Genomic DNA, 22,567 nt, shown 5'->3' with positions numbered 1-22,567 from the left:
AAGTTTAGCAGAATGTTTGAGAAAACAAAGACCCTAATAATATTCATCTATGTACATCATAGAACTTTTATTATGAGAAAATAAGAAGAGAGATATTGTGAAGCTCGGGATGAGTAGATTTGCTATTTTATTTTTGACTTAGGAAAGTCTCAATGGCAAGATAGATCAATTGAGACTTATGTTTACATCCGAAGAGTGAAGCAAAACAAAATTAAGTAGTGTGAAGGGGAAAGCGGCTGAGACGACGATAATAGCGGTTGAGACGACGATAATAAGTATCTATTTCTAAAATGGTATTTCTTTAGCTTTGAATGTTTTCACTATTATACCTTGTTAATGGTGACAAAAAGCTCTCATTGGCCTTTTTATTAGAGACACTTAAACAAACTAGGGAAGAAATTAGAATGACTTTTAAAAAGTAGAAAATATCACTTTTATTTTAAAAATTATTGATGAGAAATCTAAGTATAGATTTCTTTACATTATGTCGCTTACTTATTGAATTTGATTTTTTATTTCAAAGATCCAAGCATACATAATGAACACTAATATTATGAATGAATTCTTAAATCGTATTGAGAGAATTTTTCCCACCGACAAAGACATGCAATTGGACGATGAACTTTCTGCTAACATTTGTTGGATTTTCACTTCTTTGGGACTTTTGCACTTGCTAAGTGTTAGGATTGATGTCACGATTAGAGGGGATGTGAATAGCGTATGGATTTTATAGTTCTTTTATTAGTGTTTGCCTATGATCAGATTAATTGAGTACACAACAAAAATTAATAAAACAACAAAACAATTCGAATCCCTTAATTTTTAACCATGATCCATTAATGGATTACTCCTAGTAACACCTTTATATTTTCTCCTTCAGACACTTTCTATAGGCGGACAAACGTCTTATAATTCTCTTCTTTTAGAGCATATACAAGAGAAACACATGCAAGAATACAACCAAATAATAAACATATAAGAATTGAAATTACAAATGGACTTGAAATGGTTACTATTGATTGTTGTTGGTTGCTCACAATGACTCTAAAATGCAATAACACTCTCTATAGCCGATCACATTATTTCAAAATCATCACGAGATAAGTTATACAGTCCTATACGTGAGCCATTAGTCGACTATTTCACATCAATGGATTGCTCTTTGTTTGTCACCTTCAAGCCAAAGTGTAAAAGAGGACAAGGAGATTTCCTCTTATTTCATTTTTCATGTAGCAATACATTTGTACAAAAGGGACGGGCACGAACAAGTGCAAGATCCGTTCATCCCCATTCTTCTCTAAACCCTCCAATTAGGCACAAAATTTTGGAACTAAATATGACTATTTTAGAACTAGAAAAGGTGACTTACAACACCTATAATACAACCACCATCCGTGGAAGATGATGAGCTAGCCGCTGCATGACAAATCAAAGCACCACCTCCAGCAGCTTAGATCGACCACCAAATTTGGGATGTTGGCAGGCAGGATATGTTAGCGCCGTACTGAACATGCAACAGATACAGCAGGTGAGGTGGGAGAGCCATTTTGTACAAGCTGATCATATCATGCCATTGTTTCATTGATCTGATTCAGATTTGCCGAAACCCTGCTGACTTGCTAATCCATACGGCATTGTTCAAGAAATGGAATGAAATATAAAGCAGTTAACAAAATCCTCTATTCACAGTTTGTTATCCGGAGTTTGCAGCAACCTCGGCAGCACGCTGTCTCATCATCTCCATCACTGCAGCCCTACGCCGGGAATCAGATTGTTGCTGCAATCTTCGGAAGTGTTCCCTCAGATCTCTGGAAAAAGAATGAGGGTGGTTTTGTTTTCTTATTTCTTATTTGTTATTTTTTGCTTGAAATAAAAACATCAAAAGTCAGAATGATACATAGTACTGAGTAATGAGAATACCTGCATCGAGGTACAGTGCATGCTGATTCTTTACATGCACGAGCATGCAATTGGAGGAGATACCACATCCTCTTGCATAAAACACAACCGCCTGAAGCACGCGTCTTACATTGAAGACCATGACGAAAAAGGCCTTTAACTTTTCGGCAGTTTGGATATTGGCACTGTGGAGATCGACACTGGGAAGCATGGACCAAAAGATCAAGCATTTTCCGAAGCTGCAACATAAAAGACATTCAGTCAGCATGATATTTACTAACGACAAATCATGAGCAAAATTGCTTCCATTTTAAGCACTGAAAAAGGATAGTGAAGCCTATTAGCACTCGCAGAAACAGAAAAGTATATGCAGCCCATAACTATGAAATTAGTGTTATGATCCACATTTGCCACATTACTGGCAATAAACAAGAATGCAAATGAGTTGAATTCACTAATATCAGACATTTTGCTTAAAAGGTTTTGAGTATAACTCCAAAAGTACCTGCGAAACTCGCTTTGCTCGAGCTTCTTTGTTTTGTGCATCGCGTTCAGCATTTGTTGGATGATTAGTCAATTTATGAGGATGGTCAATGCCACCTTTTTGATAGCAAGCATTGCATACATCAAAATCTGGACAAATTTCACATCGCCAGCCCTGACCAGCTTCAATATCATGATAGCAAACATGGCATGTGGTCACAAATGCAGGTGCAGTAGGATTATGGAGGTGATATAAGATCATCATTGATGAATGCTTAGCACGACGCAGAGTATCATACTGATAGTGATTTCCTTGACAAAGACTCAGAAATGCCTGCCTAGTGTCAAAAAATTCACTTTCTAGTATATCATCTTTATCTTTCGTATCCTCAGCAACATCCCTAATTTCAACCTATGGAGGATGTATGTGCTAATGGTCACAATTTTGGTCATTAAAAAAAAACACAAGACATGTAAATATGCATGTCTCTGACAATATGTGAACCCACACAAAAGAAAGATACGACTGAGAATGCCTTCTGTTACAAGAACTCACTGGATATAGCATATGCTTTTCCCTACTATTAGTAGGATGCCTTTCTCTTTGATCCACCTTTCCTTCAGCTTCATAACACCTGCAAGACTTAGGAACCATTCAGCCTCGAGATCCAACACTTGTCTCCTTTAACAAACTGCGCATGGATATTTGTGCAGATTGAAAAAGTTCATTATTAAATTTTCCACTGGGAATAATTCTAACCACAATTCAATTTTCCCTTTCAACTTCATAAGTTTTTCAATAGATGCATTGACTCAAGTACGAACCTTTCATTGTTTATTATTAATTATTTCAAAAACTGCATAGAAAATGTTTACGTGTGCTCAACAGGTGTGTCAGGTGTCAACTCAATGTATAGGTATCAGGCACATGTACAAAGGGTAGACAGTCCAAGCATCAAAGCTGATGCATGAAGCATAAACAATAGTGTGAAAACCAGTTGAGAGACCACAATTCTCTTTTTCTTGTCCTCTTTTACCCTTTTTCTGAAAGAAGCATCTTTCAAACCTTTTATGAAACTACTACACGCTTCTTGAAGAAAATGCATATGAACCTTAAAGGTCAGTTTCCTTTCTGAAATTACAATATTGTGCATGAGATTTCGGTCATCACAGAACAAAGCATACTCAATTTCACAATTATTAAGACGAGTCCCAGTGCAAACTAGTAGAAAAAGGTACTAGAAACAAACATAATATATCTCAATGAACATTATGAGTTTGAACAATAAGACCTCTTAAACTGGTTGAAATACAACGGTTGCAATTTGTAATACCTAATTTTACAATTATTCTTTTATAAGGAGGGCAAAGTTTTTGCAAACAAACGACATCAAAATGACAAGAATACTCACTGAGGTAGAAATTACTTGTCCACATGAGAATAAAAAAGCATCTTCCAAACCATCTACAGACACAATGCGAGCACATGTTCCTAGTAGCATATATTCACATGCACACACGGGAGAGAGGACAGACACGTAAACACATCTATGTATATATTATATATTCTAGAATCTAGATCAATTCCATCTCCTGATGAAGTGGGCAATTGTTTAAGCATCTTCCAAACCATCTACAGACACAATGCGAGCACATACTCCTAGTAGCATATATTCACATGCACACACGGGAGAGAGGACAAACACATAAACACATCTATGTATATATTATATATTCTAGAATCTAGATCAATTCCATCTCCTGATGAAGTGGGCAATTGTTTTTGCAATTCTTTCTTTGCGAGAACATACTCCTAGTAGCATATATTCACATGCACACACGGGAGAGAGCACACACACGTACACACATCTATGTATATATCATATATTCTAGAATCTAGATCAATTCCCTCTCCTTATGAAGTGGGCAATTGTTTTTGCAATTCTTTCTTTGATTTTGATTAAATACATGCTACTTGTCAAAAAGATATAAGATTCCTTACTTTTTAGAAATGAACTTACTTGTCACAAAGTTGGAAGTTTTTACATTGATTGCAAACCCAACGTGTCCCAGATACCATTAGGATGCGACAATGTGCGCAACTATGCTGCAAGTGAACCATTATAAAATCTTCTTTCATGGGGGATATGGTTTCGCCAAGCTGTGCAGAGCAAGAAAACATTGAAAAAACTGGATGTATGGATTTCCTAATGGAAATAACTATCTAAGAAATAAGCAAAGACTAGTGATCAATTATAAAGGAAGTCATAATTTAAAAAAAAAAATATTGTAAGTTCTGAATTAAAAATTCTGCAGTAACCACTAACCAAATGGTAGAACACCCTACAGAGAACAAAAGAATACCTTTTGCATCAACAAAGCATCCTTAGACGTGTTTGCAGAGAGATCAGTATGACCAGCAGCTTTCAAGGCCCTTTTTGTAAGTGTCATCTTGGTTTTTCCTTTCTTCATCTGTTTTCTACCATCTTCGTCTTGACGAAGTTGATTGATGATATCCTCAGCTGCACCAGGCCAATAATCTCCATCAAAATATGGCAAACGTGATGCAGTTACTTTGGCCTTGCACTCCCCAGTGGTTACAAAGAAATGATCATACAAATTCGTAAGATCAACAACAATATTCTCCTTTGCAGCTTTTCGGAGCATAGATAAGTACCTGATAAGGTTAAAATAGAAATAAATAAACATTGTAGTGCAGCAACATTATCTGAAAAATAAAAAATAAATAGAACGATTTCCAAGTTTTACCACTCCCTCAGTTTGTCAGATTTAGGTGTCTTCTGAATCTCAGGATGGCAGTACAGTATATAATCTTCTCCCTTTAAAGGTGGACAAGCCCAAATGTAACAGCTAGTAAATCCACGTTTCTTGCAATATTCAAGATATCCAATCTGCAGAACCATAATAAAAACATGTCATAGATCACAAAATAATTTGAAATGACAAAACAATAGGGTTGCTTTTAGATTTTTTTTTTTTTAAATGATCCTCAAGCAAAGATGGAAGTAAAATGAAAGGGTACTTATGTGAGTGTACCAGAATTTCATGATAAACAAATGTACGTAGAGCTTCTCCAGACACTGTTTTGATTTCAGGCCTGAAGTACTTGACAGAATCTAAATAAGAAAGATATACACGTCGCTGGTTAGGGAAAGGGGAATCAGAACCAAATTCTTGAACGTACATGCCAAATAAGCATACTTCTACTCCTTCTATCTTCTGAAATAACAGTATAGCCTGTAAAAAAAATATAAGTTAGCTTAGAATTTGCAAAAAAAATCATCATATGCTTAATCTACTGTTTATACTTATTTGAAACTGATTTGAACTCTTGTTTAGCATGAGAAAAGGGGAAGAAAATTCAGTGTTGAAGTGGTCAGATTTTGTACCTTGGATTTATATGGAAATTCTCTAGGGTAATTTTCCTCCTGAAATATTTCTAGAAATCGCTGCTTTACCTCCAATTTTTTGTCAACAGATGATACAACTCTAACTACTAGCTTCTCTGCCCCTGGCACCTGAAATATCAAATAAGAAAAGTAATAATTCAAGCTACAGTAATCAAACATCTTCACACCAAAGGAATTAAAAGAATGAAATAGTATTAAAAGAAATCGTACTGGCATTTAAACAGAAATATTGTCCATAAAACTAAAAATTAAAGTTATATCAAAATGCATATTAATATAATGAAACAGGAATATCTAGGCAGAGAAAGCCTATGCTCTTATCTTGGTCTGCCCCTCATGGAGAGGAAACCCAGCATACAAAATTGTGTCTCTTATTAACTGGATAGCCACCAGGATAGACTGTGTGTGACTCTCTGGTCAACATGGTGGATTGTAACAACTTGACTAGCATTCCCCAATGTTAACCGACCTATTTGGAAGCTTTAATCCATCTTGGGTGAACAGGGCGGCGCCACTGTTCATTTAAAATTTGACAAGTGGATTATTCTTGAAAAAAAAAGACCGACTCCGGAAAATCAGTCTAATTTTAAGGCCATTCTGAAACATTTTATTTTGATAGTTTGATTTCTTTTTGGAAATTCATTAAGTCCAATAAAATAATTATTGATTAAATTTTCTGAAACTGGGAACACGACAAGTGGATTATCTAACAATCATACAATTTTATTTTTGAGAATATTTCTCCCTCGTGAGATCAGTTATAAAGGCATGATTATTGCTAATTGAGGTACATGGTCAAGTGGTATCAATGCTCAACTTTGTTCTAGTACCCACTTCTCATTTTCGCCTTTCTTTGCCATAGAACATAGCTCTCTCTTGGGTATGTTGCAACCCCCAAGAAAATGATAATTGATTTCCCGCCAAACAAATGACATCCACCTCTCATAATCCTTGTTGATTCCAAAAGCCACCAATTCCACCATCATAATAAACCATTGACCCCCAAACCTAGTGTTAAGTGTATTGATTTGCCTATAACTCAACGAGCATGACACAATTCAATCAAAATGGATCTTGCCATGCTCAAAACAAGTCCACTCACAGGATCATGTTGGGCCTTGGGTGCACAACCCCCAAGAAGGGAATGTGTCTAGTCAAGTAGGACTGGCTTGTCGTAGCCCAGCACGACTCTCGTACATGGTATGTTGACCTAACATGGGCGTTAACCAACTTTTTTTATGAATTTTGAATGTAAAATTTTTTAAATTACCCAAAAATAGCTGAAAAAATATTAAATAACTTAAAGATTTCTCAAAAGTATTTAAGAATCATCATTTTAAATTTTGATTTATTTTTTATTATTCATAATTTTTTAACATTTTTATTCTTTATTGTTAATTAAGATGATGCAACAACCAACACAGATCAAGTTTAGATTCTTGAAAATTTGTGGGTTTAGGTTTGAGTTAAACAAGTTGGGTCATAAAACAAGAGGATAATTTTAACCTGAAAATAAAGGAGTCATGCTTGACTATTGCTTCCAATCTAATCACATAGAAGATATCACACTGATGAAGATATCACATAATAACATACTAGAAGTTCCAAAAGTTTCATTGCTGCACAAAAGTATAGGTAAATAGGAGTGAAGCATGTCTACCAACTGTATGAGAAAAAAATATATTCTAATACATTGATATATCAGATCTAGGAAAAGAATAGACCTAATGAACTGAGAACAAGAGAGAAAAGAACTCTGCTGACCAAGTATAACAGCCATACAGAGTCACTGTTTGATAATCAATGGATGTTGTTTGATCAAATGGCCATTCTTTTGGGAACATATGCGAACTTCAACTAAAAATATATCAACAACGGTTTTGGATGCACTTCCCAAAATAATTTTTGCATAATTAGAAACTCAGTTCCGACTACGATTTTGGTTTGAAATCAAAACAACTATCCCACTCACCTCATCAAAAAATTTTCCCTGCTGCTTGGCTCTTTCTTGTCTCTCGTGTTTCAGCCGTTTGAAAAGCCTTTGTTCTATATGATCACTGAGGATAGTTCTTGGCAAATCCTTTGCACCAAGAACAGCACTCTGTGGTAAGGGCTTGCGTTCGCCTCTCTCTATTTCCTCCACATAGCAATTAGGGCAAGTGTATTCTGCTTCTCCATCATTTCTTCTGCCATTGAATAGAGCACATATTTGATGTTGCCAAGTTTCACATTTATCACATTGCACCCACTACAACAGGATAATGGCATATATAAGCATTTATACATGGTAGGATTTAAGACAGGTAAGAGAGAATACAGAAAATTAAAGGCAAAAATAAAAGAGTTACCCATTCTTCCGTTTCCTCATCATTTCTCTTCTTTTCAAGCTTTGACTTTGCAAATACAGATCCGTCAGCTTCTATAGTGTCACCACGAGCATCATTATAGCATGGGATACAAAAGTATTGCCGTGCATCACCACTTCCAACTGTATAATACTGTGCATTTTTCTTTATTCGAGCACCACATGGGGAACAATAGATTGGAGGAGGTTCAAAATTGAGTTTTTCCACTGCACAAAGTTGGCAAGAATTCTCAGTCATTGAGCGTTCCATCGCTTGATTCTTCTCAGCTTTGGCCTTACTCTGAAAAAATAGAAAGCACAAAACTACATCATAATCATCCTTGCAAAACTGAATTTAGTTGATAAAAAAAGATAATGTGTTCCCATATTAATTTAAATATGGTCTCCAACCATATGTAGTAAGCAATCAGACTGAGTAATCTACACTAGCTATTATATGACAAATATTCCAATAATATGCATAATCATTAGATCATCATTGTTGTTCCTTCAAGTACTTAACTTACCCCATATGTCACCACTGCATTCAAGTTCATCAACTGCCATGTTTAAATTGAGTCTAAAGGAAAAAATCCATTTGACTTCTGAAATATCTTAACCTCGCAAGGATAGGATTCCTATATTTTGATTAAAAAGCTTCATGCAGCATTTAAAGTATTCATTCAAAAAATGATATGCCAATCAAGAGAATCTAAAAGGTTAAACACAAGTCAAGTTGGTTGTCTTTCCTGCACCATTCTAAGTTGCAACAACATTATTGATTCCCTAGAACAATAGGGCAATGCTTGCCAAACCATCATGAAAAAAATGTAGACATTCAAATGTCACAAAGTTCCAATTCTTTCTTCAGGAGTCTAGAAACATATGCCTTCTACCAAAGATAAAGAGTCTGAGCTTGCTTTACTTATGACTCAGCATGCCAATGTGGGTATGTTGAAATTAACTGCAGCATTAAGTGGGCCAAACAATTTTAAATTTTTTTCCTAAAATATAAAATAATGAAAGAAGAACTAATTCTTCAAGCTGTAGCAAGCTTGTTTACTTATATCAGCAGTTATATTGTTTCAACACAATTTGCTTGGACATGGATACTAGTATCTGACATGATTGTGGACCTAGGTTTCCACCTGATTTTCTAATAAATTTTTATAAAAAGATATAAAAAAGATACGCAATTGAGTTACAAATTTATTCAATTCCATACTCTTTTATCTACGATCATTAAATTTCAATCCTGATTAAACATTGAACTAATTTTATTTTTTGCTAGTGAACCAGACATTTTAGGATGGAACTAAGGGGTTTAGGAGTCATGGCTGTATTGTCAATCAGAATAGGTGGATGAATGCCAACCAAGATTGTTTATTGGCATGAGATAACTCTGAGACAGATGACTGAGCACAAGTAGGAAACTTTGGTTATAGTACCACAGTGGTACCAACTGACGTTTGAAAATTTTCACTGACATTTGAAATTAATGAACACTTGGATTCAACACATTTTCTACAGATCATATTAGGATTACTTATGTAATAAATACCAAAATGATATTATATTGATAAAAGGACTGCTTTTCATGAATTTTGAAGCAAATGTTTAGTGGATCAAAGTAATTAAGCAGCAATACAGATGTGGAAAAGTTCATCATGAACGTACCAAATGTTCAACAATGTAGGTTTTAACAAATAAGTAAATAACAACTTAACAACTGAAATGATCAATATTATAAACATCATCCAGTCCTATTTGACCCAACTTTTCAGGGGGTAGGTCACATGGATGCTATACATCCATTGAGCTCTATACAAACCTAAATCATTAGTAATATCTTATTAACTGAACTGACACAAGACAAAATTAAGTGAAGAGAAAGGGAAATTGTTAATCTGAGAAAGTAATTTGTAGGAAAATCTGGGTAGAGGATTCAGAAAAATTGACATCGATAAATATTGGAAATATCATAAATATGATGTAAAGATAGCATAAAGTAGAAGAAAAATACAGTGCCAAAACCTAACCTGGCCAACCCATTGCCTCAGACCAATTATATGCTCCTTAATTTGCTCAGGAGTGAACAATTCAATCAACGAAACACCTTTTATCTTTGGCTTCCCTGATTTTCCAGTTACTTGATCAGTTGGTTGGTTAGCTAAGTCCTGGTTGATTTCTGCAGCAGCATGATTCAACAATTTATCAACTGCAGTACCTTCTTGATGGACACAAGAGCTAACAGTTCTAGAAACATTTGGATTCTTTTCGCAGCCAGTCAAAATTACACTATCCTTAATAGTACTGTCAAATACAGGTAATTTTTCCTGTCCACTACCAAAAGGCTCATCCATCTTCACATTGAAGTCAGAGTTAGCAAAAATCTTTTGTTTACACTCTGAGTCTTGCACCTCCCAGAAGTCATAATGTTGATTTCCAGGAGTGACAGGGATTAAGGTAGATTCAGTGTTAGGAAAAATAGGTGATATGTGTTCGACCTTGATCCGCTTAGATACTGGCTGATTGTTCTGAGAAACTTCAGAAGGCACTATCTCTGCTTTCATTCCATCAGCATCTCTGTTTATTTCAGACAACAGGCATATCTCAGCCAATGCATGGGAATGTGCCTTATAATTTTGAGCTATCCGATCACGTACAGGAATGCAGACAGGACAATCACCTGCTGCACAGTTACAAATATGCTTGACAAGTTTTCTAGATGGAAAACAACGAGGAAACTTGCACAGATCACTGCTACAGGTATCCATATGCATAATCAACTCCTGAGCTTTCACACAGTTAGCTTCTTTGCACATTCCCTTTTTTGAGGGACACTTGCGAGCATGATGTAGAAACAATAACCATCTCTGTTGTTTTAAAAAATTTTGTTGCTTCAAATATTCTCCATTTACTGTATCCAGTTCTCGAGCAGAGCAAAGAGGTTGTCGAGCTTTGTTTTGCTCAGACAATCTTTGATGAAGCTCTTCCTGGATTTGTTGGAATGATAATTTATCTGTGGCCTTGGGTTGCTGAATTGGTTGAGGATGACACTGAAACTGCAGGAGTTCCTCCACTTGTGATCCACCAGATACACAACTAAAGTTGTTAGAAAATCCATCAAGCTGCTGATGTGGATGCAACAGCTGCTGAGAATCCTTTGAAATCGAAACACTAAAATCTTTAGAGTTGAGCAAAGGATCTAAAACTTGACCACTGTTATCTTGAACTTCAGCAGAATAATGTTGCTGGTACTGGGTCTGTAACTCTGGAGGGTGGACTTGTTGAGTGGCTGATGGGAAAAATGTGTTAGAACAGGTGACATTCGATATTAATTGCTCACCAAAATGTGAGGCTGATGAGGACTGTCTCAAAGGGTCATTCTTTGGTATCAGTTGATGTTGGTTCTGCATGCTTTGTTGACGCTTTTGCAGTAACTGATGTTGGTTCTGAACAATCTGCGGACAAGTTTGATTAGACTGTTGCAGAGATTGTTGCACATCCTGTTGCGACTGAAGAAGATTTTCTCCCATAGAATGAGTTGATTGATAATTCATTTTGGCAGATTGATCAACAAGCAATTGAGGTTTGTCATCAAGAGGAAGTTGCACCGCATGAAAACCTGAATGATGGTTGAGTAATCCTTGGTTTGTTCTTGACTGATCCATAACAGAATTTATGTTACTTATAGAAGATAAACTAGAGGAATCCCGTTCGTGAAAGGTCTGAGAATGTGATATATCGTTCATGTTCACTGTATAACTACTGCTCAGGACAGGTAGCCCTTGCTGTGACATTGATGCTGTATAAAACAGAATTATATCCTTGCAATGTGATAAGACTACTAATGAAAGTAATAGACGAGATGAAGCATGCAACAAAGGAAAAAAACCAGCATATGTTCAATGGAAACAAACTACATGAGGAAAAAAAACTAGAGGCATGAATTGCACTGGTATTGATAAAAGCACGAGCATTACTTGGCATCCTTGATTGGTGATGTTGCTGATCCAAATTCTGATATAGAGGCTTTGAGGAACTAGAATAAGGAATTGAGCTTTGGAAACCCTCAGAAGCTGCAGGGCCACTTAGTTGTATGCTGTTCCCAATAAATCCCAATGCATCGTTTGCAAGTCCATTAGATAATCCATAAGGGGAAACATTTTGAAGAATATTGGACCTCATGCCAGCCCCTATTTGAGAACCAAGATTATGTAATGAGTGGATATTTTGACTTTCTACATATTTCTTAAGCTGCAGAGATTTTGGAGACATATTAAATTCAGTGCTAGATAATCCTCCATTAGAACATTCAAAATTTGCAGATACAGTCCGCTGACTATTAAATCCTGGTGTTGGTATCATTTGACTACATTGTCTTGGTACATTAGTTGAAGGAATGGAAGACAATATACTACCAGAAGCTAGAGCAAAGTTGGATGATTGAAACTGGTAGCCATTAGAAATTGTTCCTGCACATGAACACAATAAGTCCACAGCAAATGACGCTCATAGCTTAATTATAAGACATTGTTGGAGAAAAGTCACCATCTGAGGCATTTGAAGATGTATTATTTCCATTATCAGTTGGACCATGTGCAGTTGATGGTAAGCTTCCGGTACTTGAAATAGTTTGAGGTACAACATTGGTATTGCTGGTGGAAAATGAAGGATGATCTGACTTAACTGAAAGTCCACTATTGTTGCTTCCACTGCTTGACATGCCAGGAGTAGGAATCATACTGACTGACGATAAAGATGCATTATGATTTGATGATCGACTGCTGTAAAGGACACTCTTCACAATAGGGTATAGGCGTTGCTCTGATGCTTCCATCGCTAAACTTAAATAGACTTCCTGATCAGCAAATTTATGCCTTAGATGGTCTAACAAAGAATGAGTACCAAAACTGAAACAACTATTGTTTAATGTTGCATTAAAAACTTTTTTTCTTTTTTAGAAAAAAGATAGGAGTGTGCCCTTAGACACCCTCAAAATTTTATTCTGAATTATTAGGAGAACAGCAGAACAATCCGTGGAAGATCCCCTGCAGTCATTTCTCATTTACCCAAAAATTGTAAGAAAAACTGTTAGGCAAAAATCCAAAGGACACCCCTACTTGTTGTTCAGAATCGTCAAAAGAGTGCATCTTTTTTTTTATTTTTCATACTAAAAATATCCTTATTCCAGCGCTATTGTACCAACTATGGAGTATCTGCTATGTTAAAATAAACTGGTCCAACTTGGTTAAAAATACTACACATAATGCACTTTTACATAATAAAACTTTTTACCAACTTGGTTAAAAATACTATACATAATGCACTTTTATATAAAAAAAACTTTTTACCAACTTGGTCAAAATTACCTAAATTTAATCAAAATTGCTTCAACTTGGTCAAAATCACCATAAAATGTTGCAACGGCCATTATTTTTTGACCAAGTTGAACTAAAAAGAAAAACGATTTTCATAGATGCTAGTGCTAGAATAAGGGTATTTTCGGTATGAGGAATGTGATGGGGCGTCCTTTTGAATTTTGCCCAAAACTGTTGTTATAATTAACGAAACTTAAGATTGAAGCCTTATAACTCAACGATCAGATAAATGAAATGGTTGGATTATAAAAGAGTCCCTATAGAGGCAACGAATGTGTGAAGAATAATAAAGTTACCCTTGAGGCAATCTCCTTAAAGATACGATCTTCAATACGCATAACAAGCTCTGGTATCCTTGGGGACCACTCAGGACCTGATTGGTTTCTTTTTTGAAGAATATTGAAGCTGTAACAATAAACAATTTGTATCATCAAAATAAATCAAGAGCCATATGTCTTGATAGAATGTATATGAATAAAGCCAAGAATATTGAATTACTTTATTTATCATACAATTAAACTATAAAGTTGAGACATACACTTCAAAAGATAAAAATTAGAAATATTTCATTAATACATATGCATGTAATGGTCGAGTTGTATTGGTTCTAACTATGTAAGTTGCATGCATAATAGTCAAACAACAAACTAATTTAATACTTCCTAGCAATTTCATCTCACTATCAAAAACCAGTGCAATTACAGATGAATCTGTAACACAGAATAAACTGTCATGGTAATAGAAATACTTAAGAGGAAATTCTTGTCCAATTAATATTAAATAAAGCCATGAGATATTTTAATGCGCTGAACCAAAGTTAAACAACCATAAACAAACCGGGCTACTGAGTGAGATGATTGAAAAGCTAAAATTACTTCACAGTTTAAGTCAACTTTCTTTCAGAAACAATTTATAAAAGTTACAGATATGTCTAGCAACACCATGAAGAAGCAAAACAGCATGTTAAGCTTGGAGATAATACACATGTTGACACTAATACTGTGTCTAATTTCAGAGTTTATATTAAATATTTAACACTGTTGTGATAGTATAGATGACACGTTCCATTATGATTAATGTTTTTGATAAACTTAAGACACTTTTGTTAGGTATATGAGGACCAAGGTTTAGGGTCCAAGACCATAAAATTACTGAACAACCCATGCATAATGCAAATTATCTCATATTGGTTGCTGTTGTACACATCATACACATGCTAGGAGCTTCCATGAAATTTCTCCAGACAATCATATATCACCATCCACAATGTATGAAAGTAAATGTCATAATTGTATTTGCAACGACATGCAAAGTCCTTTTCCTAAAATTGAAGTCTAATCTTATAAAGATAACTTTTGTGCAGTGAGAAGGCCAACACTGAAAGATAGACAATGGAGAAACCAATTAAAACAGTTAAACAAGACAGATGGAAGATGCATCTAGCTCTAGTGATGTGAATATCTGGAAAATAGGCTGGTCTAGGATATAATCTAAATTAGATGCAATTAATGGCTTGTTTAGAATTACTGCTTTCTTCTGTCTCCACCAATGAATCACCTATTCTAGGCTACGAACATCATTTGAGTCAATGAGGCTGATAAATGACACTTAGCAAAAGTTATGTTTGGCATGAAGAGTGGACAGATAAATCACCAGATAATAGTGAAGTTCCAAAACAACAACTTGCTTACATATTTCTCCGCATAACAGCACGACCATTTTGAAGTTCTGAATCCACAGGTCGTGGTCCAAGGTTCTGCATTTGATGCACCATTAAGTTCCCAATCTGCTGTGATGGAGCAGATATTTGTGTGCTAGTTTGGGCAGACATCTGATTAGAGATCTGCCCGTGCAAATGTGCACGTACATTCATCTTCCCAAATGATTTTAGTACAATGTTCCTCAAGATTTACCAGCAGCAAGCATAGCTGTCAACAACTGGAGAAATCAGAGTACAACCTAAGGTAGGCTCAAGATTTCGCTGAGGAAGAATCACACCCAACTCATGGTGAAAAAAGGTCGTTAGCAGCATGTTGTCCAGACCATCAAGCTTCTGCTTACTGCCCCAGGTGATGCCATATTAGCAAGGTTCAATAGATCACTAAGCAAACCAAATGAATAAATACTGAAAAGTAATTTTTTCTTGCAAATGATCAAAAAGTAAATTATTTTGTAACATAACACACACACAGACAAAGAAACAATCAAATAAACCATTAACGCCATATGCCCTTTTAGCGCTAAGTGTTCCATCTGCATAGCTCACTAAGCATAAGATTGAAGCTTAATTGAAGACTATAATTGTAAGCCTTTCATGTAAACAACAATTAGTAATGCAGGGAAATGAATGAAGTAGCAAGGAAAGTAAATGCCCCTTAAATTGGACAGAATAAAACCCACAGGAAGTGGCTGACGCCACGAACGCCTCATGCACAGGAAAGAGGACAAGCATCATAAATTCCAGTAGAATCTAAATCAGAAAAGTCCTGGAATTTCCATCATTCGTTCCTGTCCACCAAACCGACGAACAAGAGAGACATAAAATTCACAATGAAGCCACTTTCCTCAAACCCTAGCACAGCATCAGATCAAAATAATGCTCAATGGAGACCTTAAAAGGACAATTATAGCCCAGAGACCTCCACAAAACAAGAGAACTGTACCCTAGGGAGACCACGGTCGCCGGTTGTCTTATGCTGCCGTCAGCAGCTATGCACTCGACGGCAGCAGTCGGAGGGAGAAAACCAAATCCCCGGACGGTTGTTTGTTGAAGAACCCACAGGACGCTAATAGACGATCCGAAGAGCAGCTGCCTGCACCTTGCTTATCGATCCCTTTCTTGGAATTCGAGAAAATAATGCAGACGCGCGCGGCGAGCTTTCTTCCTCTCCGTTTCCTCCTCCGCTCGCTTCCTCCCTCTTTCGAAATCAATCGACTTAACCAAGCTCGGATTGAAAGCTCCTCCTCCGATCAGCAATTTCTCAAACCTCAAATTCATTCGCCGTCTTTCCTTTTTGGGGCATTTGCCACCGCCGATTTGAGGTCCGATCAGAGACCACGGCAATCTCCCTAGCGGTCAAACACGTGAGGATAAATAAGCGTCCCCAGATATGTACCCGACGCCCTTCATTCTGATTGGTCAAACCGTTCCGTTACCTATTTGTTTTCTTCGCGTTGGGAGGTGGGTAGTCGTGTCGGGTAATAATTCGGGTGGCCTTCCGTTATGTGCGTTTTAATTGGGCAATATCTTGCATGGTGCTGCTATATTAGACGGATCATCGTTTGAATTGGACTGACAAAGAATAGTAACGATGGAAGTCAAGGTATCTCTTGGATTGCCTAGGAAAGTCTCCGGGACAATAATACAACGGTAAAATATCAGATTGTGACTTAGGAACTCATGGTTCGATCCCCAGCTACGACGTATTTGTAAGAATTTTCTTTCAAATGGAGAACGCAATCAAAGGATGCTGGGCATCTGGATTGACCGCTGTATGCGCTTCCCGATTTACCCTGGGGATACCCTGGTGGTCGGTTGGAAACTTCTTCCGTGGGGATTGAGTCCATGAGACTGACTGAGATTTATCATTTTTTTGGATTGCCCAAGAAAAGTGTCTAATAGCTTGAGACATCAAATGCGTGGGAAATATCCTACGTGTTAAGGTTCCATTAGGGTTATCCATGATAATGGATCGTTGTTGTGAGTATGGAGTAGGAGTATCAAGAAAGATTAAAATTCATGATAATGGATCTATAAAGGTTAAAATTCATGTGTTTCTATCTTTAAACATCTATCATGGCAGGCTTTGTAAAAAAAAAAATCTAGGGAAAATGAATAGATCTATCAAGAAAGATCTATCTTGTTCGGAGCAAACGATTTGTGATAAAAAAATATTTTAAATCCATTGATAACTGATCACTTACTAATAGTGAATACAAGAATGCAGGACACGAGATGGATGCGGGCGGATGATATATGTATGTATGGCTCAATTGAGGAGGCACTAGAGTAGTCATATACTAATGGAGGTTGTTGTCTCTTGGCTGTAGGCAAGGGTACTCAGACACTTTTGCTTGGCGTGCATGTGTGCTAGAGTTGGAGGCGTTGAGGACTTAGAGGACAGATGGAGGATTACCGAAGGAGGTTGTTGAGATGCATATGACAAAGGGACACTTATAGAGGTCACTGTTTGACATTGAGGACAATGGCTAGCTAGTCTATGCCTAATCTTTCATGTGTTGCTATAGAAGACGAACAATAGACTATAGCACCTCTGATGACTGCTTTGCAAGGAGTACTGTGCTAGTACTCATGTGAGAACTTATAAATCATGTCTCAAATACCTACTCAAATCTAGCTAATACTTCTACAAAAACATCTATTATGTGTATTATTCTCTTGATTTTTTAATAATATTTACCTTGTAAAAAAATAATTTCGCTTGCGTTTCAAATATATGGAGGAAGGTGGCTTTTGAGAACCTTGACTATTAGCGAGTGATTAGTAATAATAACAGTGGAGGATGAGACAGATAATCATTGGATTAAGTAGCGGAGAATATAATCAACATCGATCCTCCAATAACTAATGTCTTAGATTTTTTATTTCATGTCTTAGATAGAATAATTAATTTAAAGCTTAGAATGATTGAGAGTAACGTTTACAATTTACTAGCCCAAAACAATTCATTTTGATTTCAATCTTGAATTAAAACACATATTGATTAAGGTATATTTAGTCAAAAAATTATTTGGTGACATAAAATAACAATAATATTCTAATCCATGGAAAAAGGACCATTTTTGAATCTAAGTATAAAAAAATAAAAAATCAAGTAGTTTTAGTTAAACTTACTTAATTTCTTTAATGATACAAGACAAGACAAATCATTATATTTTTTTTCTTACAGTTCTCACTTTCACAAATTTAATAATTTTATATTTAAAAAAAAATGATAAAACTTAATGACATTTATTGAAATTACTGATCATTTTCATCAAAATTACTTGAAGACCTAAAATAATTTTGTTTCTAGCTACTTAAAAAAATTTTTGAATCTAAATCTTGTCTTCCAAAATTTAACAATATTTTATTTTTTTTAGAATGTTAAGGTTTCTACCTACAAATTTTATAAAAAAGAAATTACTTAATGATTTAATTTCATTTCTTAACCACGATCATATGTGAGGAGATAAATCGAGAGAAGTTACAGTTGACTATGAAAAAAAATATTATCTCAACTTCATCGAAATTCAAACTCTTATTTTTTTTACAATTCTGTGAAATAGTGATCAATTCAGGTATGTCCTGAAACCTTAATTTCATTTCAACTAAAGTTTTCGTTAGACCTTGTTTTAATAAAGTTAACGTGACTTCCATCGTCTAAAATGATAAAATATTTATTTGATTAAAAGTATTTTAGATAGCTAAAAAAGAGAAGACCCCATTTGAAAATTTCTAAATTGGGAGCGGATATCATAGATCCGGATTGGGAAGTGCCATCATCCACATGCTAAAATAGGCAACGAACAAATAGTGGCGGTGGCCGTTGCATCGCGTACGCCATGTGTTCGTTTAAATGCCCCAAACGATCATTTGAGACTGCATTCGTCGCATGCAGCAGCAGCGGCGGCGGAGAAGTCCTCGTCCTTCTCCGTTCCTCTTCAACCCGTCGACATCGTCACGGGCGCTTCTCTGAAACTAAATTCCCTGAAATTCCGAGCCATGAAGCCCAACACGGTCGCCTGCGGACGGCTCAGCGGTCGCTCCTTCGACTCGGCGTCGAAGGAGGACCTGGAGGAGTGGGAGAGCACCCTGAAAGAAGCTCGGAGCGGCAACTTCGAGCGGCGGACGCTGTCGAAGCAGACATCGATGCGCGAAATGGAGCTCAAATGGGAGAAGCGGCGGCGGCAGGCACTAGAGAGGCGGCAGCGCTTCGTGGTAGAAGCGGAGGCGGCGGAGGGCGACGAGAAGAAAGGAATCACTGGAGTCAAGAGTCTGACCGACGAGGACATGGACGAGCTGAGGGGGTCGATCGAGCTCGGGTTTGGGTTCGTCGAGGAGGAAGGGGGCAATGACCTGCGCGACACGCTGCCGGCCCTCAACTTCTACTTCGCCGTCAACCGCAAGCTATCCGACAATAAGCCAATTCCGTCGACGAGCTCGGCGCCGACTTCCAGCGTCGTCACCTCCTCGGCGGCGACTCTTAGCGGCATACCGAACCCTCGGAACCCGAAGGCGCAGTCGCAGAAGGCGGCGGCGGCGGCGGCAGCCTCATCGGACGCCTGGATGATTTGCAATCCAGGTACGGATCAAATTAAACCGGACAGAATCGACGCTACTTCACCCTCTTCGATGGTAATACTGATGATCTTGCTTTCCAACTGTAGGGGACCATCCACAATTCGTGAAAACAAGATTGAGGCATTGGGCACAAGCAGTGGCCTGCTCGATGAGGCAGAGCTGCTGAAGCGCTGACGAGGGAAGAGGAAGGATATTGTTTTCTCTTTGCTAAGTGATCTTCTTCTATCTGTATTAATTTATAGTTATGTTTGGATATCGGATCTTAATGGATCAATATAATTTTGTAAAAAATTGAAGTACCATCAATTGATAAAAGTCAAAATTGATTTCAAAATCAAAATTTATGTTTCACGTAGATAGATCTAGACTATTAAATTGTTCAAAACTGATTAAAGGAGAATGAGAAATTAATTGTTCAAAATTAGCACAGAAGAAATTGTATAGAGAATAATACCATATCGATAAATTTCATAAGCTTTCATTCTTTATTTATGTTGTTGTGTTAATGAAATTAACACAAATTGACGCTTTGTGGCACACTTTGCACTTCGCATCGTCCAGATTTGATAGAGGATATTAAAAATCTGAAGGGTTACAACCCTCCAGATCGAACGGCCTAGATAAATCTTGTCCCAAAAGTCACAGCCACGAATCAACTCATCTATTGAAATTTGAAGTGCTACTATTTCGAGACGTCGTCGTTGTATCTTGGAAAATGAATTGCACCTGTAGTAAAGCAATATCGTTTTACGTTTTTAAAGATGCAACATAATAAAAGATATTGATTTTTTAAAATTCTATGAGTGTTTGTCAAACATTATTAAAAAGTAGATCATGAAAAACGATTGTTAAGTCTTTGCATAAATACGTGACAGTCATGACTCTCCATTTCAAATATTTTTAATTTATTCATTTCCGTGTATCGAGTCATATTCGAGGCACACCTATTAGAAAATTTGATTTCTTTCAACCAACTATATAATATCTGTTTACTTTCTTTATCCAATATATAGCAAGCCTTTGAAAATTTATTGATTGTTTCATTCTGATGCAACTCAGGTTTGTTAATTAATTCTTTCAATTTCTCATATGATTTTGTTGTGTTTTTAATTTTTTCCAAAAAAATCATCATAGTATTGAAAATATTATCAATTTTTTTCTCAACATGCATCACATTTAAATTATGACGAATGAGCAAATACTTTGAATATGAAAACTCTCAAAATATGTTTCGTTTCTTTCAACCATACTTACACGCCCTAGCAATGTATTTATTAAAATCATCAGAACTCATCTGAGTTACTAGTATAAATCCATAGTTATTTATTTCCTCAAGGATATCCTCTCCTGACTTGATTATGAGCAAAAATTTATTGACAATTTCATTCTTTTTTAACTCTTTATAATTTCGCCTAAAAGGGTATTGTAAAGGTAAAAATTTACAATGATTATCAAACCAAAATATCTTCCCATTACAAGATAATTAATAAGAATACATCAGACTCTATATCATACAATGTAGACATGCTAATTTACTAGCCGTGCTTCATCCTGACAATGTTAAGTATGCCAAAAATCAGTAATCATCCATAATAAAGCAGTATGCAAAGTAAAATTAGTTTTACTTGTAATATCATAAGTCTCCGATCCTACATTCTATAACTCATTCATGTTAACAATCAGAAGTAGTAAAAAAATATCTATTTTCTTTTTCATATTCTTTGGACCTAAACTAAGCACAGTAAGGAATATATATTCGTCTTTCATGCACATCCATGGCGGTAAGTATATGGTATTAATATGACTAACCGAGATGAATAATATTATCCAGATTAACCAAATAATTGAAATTTATCTACTAAGAGTCCAAATTTTACATTACGTGGAAGAAAATATTATATCAAGATATTTCCAAGCAGGAGAGTCAAAGGGATGACATATTATATCTCTTTCGTATACATGCTCACGATGCTACCTCATGTGACTTGTTGTTGTGGCAGATGTAAACAAGCATTGAAGTCTAACAGTTAACGGAAAGTAATACATAATTTTCCATGCTAAATTTTTCTTTTTCTTCCCTAATATGCGACTATGCTATCTATAATGAGGATAATTACATATTCTACATTCAATAAGTTCACTATCTTCATTCCAAAAGATCATGTAGTTATTTATACAATAATCAATCTTTTTTATACGTAAACTCAAACTCCTAATCAATTTTTTTTTGTACTATAGAAGCTATCAGTCATTATGTTATCAATAGAAAGTGACTTTGATATCAATTGACAAATATCATCATAACATTATTCTAAGAAATAATGTTCAGACTTAATATTCAATAATCTTGCAATAGCTGATAGTTGGGAATGACCAAGGAATATATATCTTTTCACACTTTTTTTTCACTAGCTTTCAATATGTCATAGTTTCTAAATTTCAGGTATTGATATTTCATCAACATTTTTATGATTAAGCGCATTCATCGTGTCGTAAACCATTGATTGCATTGCATTATTATTAAATAATGATTCCTCTCGAGTAATAGAGTCAGATGACAAGGCACCAATTGACTTAAACATAGAGTCATAATAGTATCAGTTGTAATAATTCAGAACAAATCTATTTTTACCTAGATGTACTTTCACAATATCCTTATTACGAAAAATTTTATTTCTATATTTGTAATGATTACACAGACAACATAATTTGTCACTATTTA

The 22,567-nt window shown here is 35.9% G+C and overlaps 2 protein-coding genes across 3 annotated transcripts; one reads left to right on the top strand and one right to left on the bottom strand.

Annotated features, from left to right (window-relative positions):
* Nucleotides 1-1,186: 1,186 nt before the first annotated feature.
* LOC141812498 (putative histone acetyltransferase HAC-like 1) lies at nt 1,187-16,589 on the bottom strand. 2 transcript variants are annotated; one of them, XM_074700483.1, is made up of 17 exons: nt 16,205-16,589; nt 15,233-15,601; nt 13,838-13,946; nt 12,712-13,021; nt 12,144-12,635; nt 10,197-11,965; nt 8,162-8,458; nt 7,786-8,061; nt 5,793-5,921; nt 5,440-5,640; nt 5,152-5,294; nt 4,747-5,059; nt 4,404-4,543; nt 2,939-3,017; nt 2,405-2,794; nt 1,921-2,138; nt 1,187-1,808 (listed from the first exon to the last, which is right to left on the bottom strand). In XM_074700483.1, the coding sequence occupies exons 2-17, from the start codon at nt 15,412-15,414 to the stop codon at nt 1,694-1,696; spliced, it is 5,163 nt and encodes a 1,720-aa protein (XP_074556584.1). In that variant the 5' UTR covers nt 15,415-15,601; nt 16,205-16,589; the 3' UTR covers nt 1,187-1,693. The 2 variants fall into 2 exon arrangements, with proteins under 2 accessions (XP_074556584.1, XP_074556583.1); XM_074700482.1 differs by having other exon boundaries at nt 15,233-16,589.
* A 2,677-nt stretch (nt 16,590-19,266) lies between these two features.
* On the top strand, nt 19,267-20,011 carry LOC141812687 (uncharacterized). The gene is made up of 2 exons (XM_074700700.1): nt 19,267-19,846; nt 19,932-20,011. The coding sequence occupies exons 1-2, from the start codon at nt 19,267-19,269 to the stop codon at nt 20,009-20,011; spliced, it is 660 nt and encodes a 219-aa protein (XP_074556801.1).
* Nucleotides 20,012-22,567: the final 2,556 nt, after the last annotated feature.

Source organism: Curcuma longa, chromosome 19 (assembly GCF_044706935.1).
Source record: "Curcuma longa cultivar G26 ecotype Majalengka, Jawa Barat chromosome 19, ITB_CL_G26_1.1, whole genome shotgun sequence".
Taxonomy (NCBI): domain Eukaryota; kingdom Viridiplantae; phylum Streptophyta; class Magnoliopsida; order Zingiberales; family Zingiberaceae; genus Curcuma; species Curcuma longa.
This window is presented reverse-complemented; position numbering and strand designations above follow the sequence as displayed.